The 3052-nt window shown below is 58.6% G+C and overlaps 1 protein-coding gene across 1 annotated transcript; it reads left to right on the top strand.

Moving 5' to 3' along the window:
• The first annotated feature begins 697 nt into the window (after window positions 1–697).
• LOC125433324 (basic salivary proline-rich protein 1-like) lies at window positions 698–1870 on the top strand. Its single transcript, XM_048497827.1, has one exon. The coding sequence runs from the start codon at window positions 698–700 to the stop codon at window positions 1868–1870; it is 1173 nt and encodes a 390-aa protein (XP_048353784.1).
• The last annotated feature ends 1182 nt before the right edge of the window (window positions 1871–3052 follow it).

Genomic DNA, 3052 nt, shown 5'->3' with positions numbered 1-3052 from the left:
CCACCCCAAAAGGCAAGCTGAGGGGCCGACAGTGGCCTTCTCATTTCTCCAGCCCACCCCTATAGGCTAGCCAGGTTTTTGGTGCCTGACAGAGCCCTTCCTTCTCCCCCCACCCATCCAAAAAGGCCAGCTGGGCCTTTTGGGGTCCTACAGAGTCCATCCCTTTTCCCCTCTCAGCCCAGAACACCACCTCGGCCCTTGGGGGCCTGACAGAGGCCTTCCGACTCCCACCCACCCACCCAAAAATGCCACGTGAATCCCACCACTGGAAGTTCAGAACTGGTTTTTAAATTATTTGAATCCCACCACTGGGAGTACTGGCATGATGACCCAGCTTCATCAGAGTCTCACCTGTCTGAATCTCCAGAATCACAGATGTTTGAGTCCAATGAGCAGCCAGAAGTAACACAGGTGGGAAACAGTGCTGGCCAAAGCCAAGAGCAGAAGGACAGGGCAAACAGTCCTCCCAGCTCACCTGTTTACGTGAGGCAGTTCAGACATCATGGCCATCAGGCACTCCATGCCTATTTGGAGGCCCAGAGATGCCAAATGGACAGTTGTGTGTCAGCTCAGGATTCAGACTGAGCAGAAATGAAGACATATAAGAGGCAGCTGCAACCAGAGGCGGACCGCCCATTGGGCAGAGTGGGCAGCTGCCTTGGGCGACGGAATTGCAGGTCACGTGAGGGGCGACAAAATGTCTGACCGGCCCCGCCCACTTCGGACGGTGGCTGGCCTGGTCAAGTCACCCGAGCAGCCAGCAGGCTGCAGGTCACTCACTGATGACGTTGTGAGTGAGTCACATGGGGAAGAGAGCTCCACCTCCGCCTCCTCTGCAGTCCCGGTCCCGCCCATCTTCCCCAGCTTGAGCCTGCCCAGCCCAGCCCCTGTTGGCCCGCCGCAAGCGCAACTTCCACCACTCGCAACTCGGAGCAGCAGCCGCCAGCCGGCAGGGCAGCGGCTGCCCCAGGGGTCTTCCACATGCTGCCGCCGGCCGCGGAGGCCTAGCCTTGCCCTCTGCCACCCGCTTTCCTCTCCGGGCCGGGGACCAGGTCACCCCGCGCCTGGGCAGGTCGCCCCGGAGCAGCAGGCACCGCCCCCAGGGGTCCCTCACATGCCGCCGCTGGCTGCAGCAGCCACTTCTCTCCCTCTGCCGCCCGCTTTCCTCTCTGGGCTGGGGACTGGGTCGCTCCCATGCACCCGGGCAGGCCGCCCCGGAGCAGCAGCCGGCAGGGCAGCCACAGCCGCCCCCGTCCCAGGGGTCCTCCGCATGCCGCCGCCGGCTGCTGCGGCCTCTCATCTCCCTCTGCCGCCCGCTTTCCTCTCCGCCACGCATCCGGACAGGCCGCCCCAGAGCAGTAGCCGCCATCTGATAAGGCGGCTCCAGCCCACCCAGCCCTCTCCCTCTGCCGCCTGCTTTCCTCTCCGGCCGTGGACCGGGTCACCCCCCGCGCCTGGGCAGGCCGCCCTGGACCAGCAGCTGCCAGCCGGCAGGGCCGCCCCCGCCCCCAGGGGTCCCCCACATGCCGCTGCCAGCCGCCACGGCCTCTCCTCTCCCTCTGCCGCCCGCTTTCCTCTCCGAGCCGGGGACTGGGTTCCCCCCAGCGCCCGGGCAGGCCGCCCCGGAGCAGCAGCAGCCAGCCGGCAGGGCAGCCACCGCCCCCAGGGATCCCCCACATGCCGCCGCCAGCCGCTGCGACCTCTCCTTTCCCTAAGCTTCCTGCTTTCCTCTCCGGGCCAGGGACGGATTCGCCCCCCCCCACCCGGGGAGGCCGCCCTGGAGCAGCAGCCGCCAGCCGGCAGGGCAGCCGCCACCCTCGGGGGTCCCCCACATGCCGCCGCCGGCCCGGAAAGGCGACATGTGCGTTAGAGCCGGGAGGAGGGGAGGGGCCTGCCCAGGCACGGAGGGCGCGACCTGCTCCCCGGCTGGAGAGGAAAGCGGCCCATGGGGGGGGGGCACCAAACTCAGGTTTTGCCCAGGGCTCAGGTTTGCCTAGGAACGCCTCTGGCTGCAACAGTAAGTGTTGCAGGAGCAACTTTGGGAAACAGCCTGATAGTTTCTGCAACACCTGTTTAGGATTGAATGTTTTGGATTTGGGGACCCGGAACAGATTGACTGACCTGCCTCTTGCTTGGCTTCTCTGGCTTGCACTGGACTGCTTTTCCTCAGGACACTCTCTCTCTCTCTCTCTCTCTCTCTCTCTCTCTCTCTCTCTGCCTGCTTCTGTTAGCCAGCTGTAACCTGAAGCTCCTGTGCACTTAGCAGGCCATGACATGGCATCCTAGTTATCAGATCAAGATTACTGATAAAGAAAACTGCTATATAACAATATTCATTTTGAGGACTTTTTCCTCTTCTTTTAGCAAATTAGTCCCTTGCATCATCTCCTCCTGACTTTTGTCATGAATAAATTTATTAATACCTCAAAGATATTGAGTGGCATTTTGAACAAGTTTTTGACACTTGAGAATCAGATAATTATTCCCAGAAGTAAAACTGGCAAAACACCAGATTTTTTTCATTTTTATAATAGTGCCTCTAAGCCTTGGTTAGGTCAGCTCGTCCCAGTACTGTTGATACTAAGCCATTGCCTGGCAATCCAGGAATTTTGGAGGTGGGGCAAGGGGAGGACATGTCAACTATAGAATTTTGAGGAAATTTCAGAACATCACCTGATATGATAATATCACTTCCAGGTTTTCACCCAGAAGGGACAAAAACATTGTGTGACATTATCTCCTTCATACATATGTGAAGGGGTCCATGTGCGCACACACTCCTCCACCCACACTCATGTTAACAACACTGCTACAGCCAAATACTAACAACATACCTTAAAAACCACACTATCACCTTGGACTACTAAATATTTGTCATTTTTTTTTCATATGGACATCAGATTTATTACTGTGGAGACAGATTTAATGCTCTCGACCTCCAATCACCCTGTGCTTGGTGTCGTGCTCTGAAGTGGCAGGATGAGTCCCCAGGAATGTGCTGCAGTGGCGGTACAGTCCAGCTCCCTGCCCTTCAACCCTACCCTGAACCTTT

This window comes from Sphaerodactylus townsendi, linkage group LG05, assembly GCF_021028975.2.
Source record: "Sphaerodactylus townsendi isolate TG3544 linkage group LG05, MPM_Stown_v2.3, whole genome shotgun sequence".
NCBI classification, from domain to species: domain Eukaryota; kingdom Metazoa; phylum Chordata; class Lepidosauria; order Squamata; family Sphaerodactylidae; genus Sphaerodactylus; species Sphaerodactylus townsendi.
This window is presented reverse-complemented; position numbering and strand designations above follow the sequence as displayed.

Bases quoted from the DNA above. Each gene is read 5' to 3' on its own strand.
- LOC125433324 (XM_048497827.1), top strand. From the start codon at position 698: ATGTCTGACCGGCCCCGCCCACTTCGGACGGTGGCTGGCCTGGTCAAG.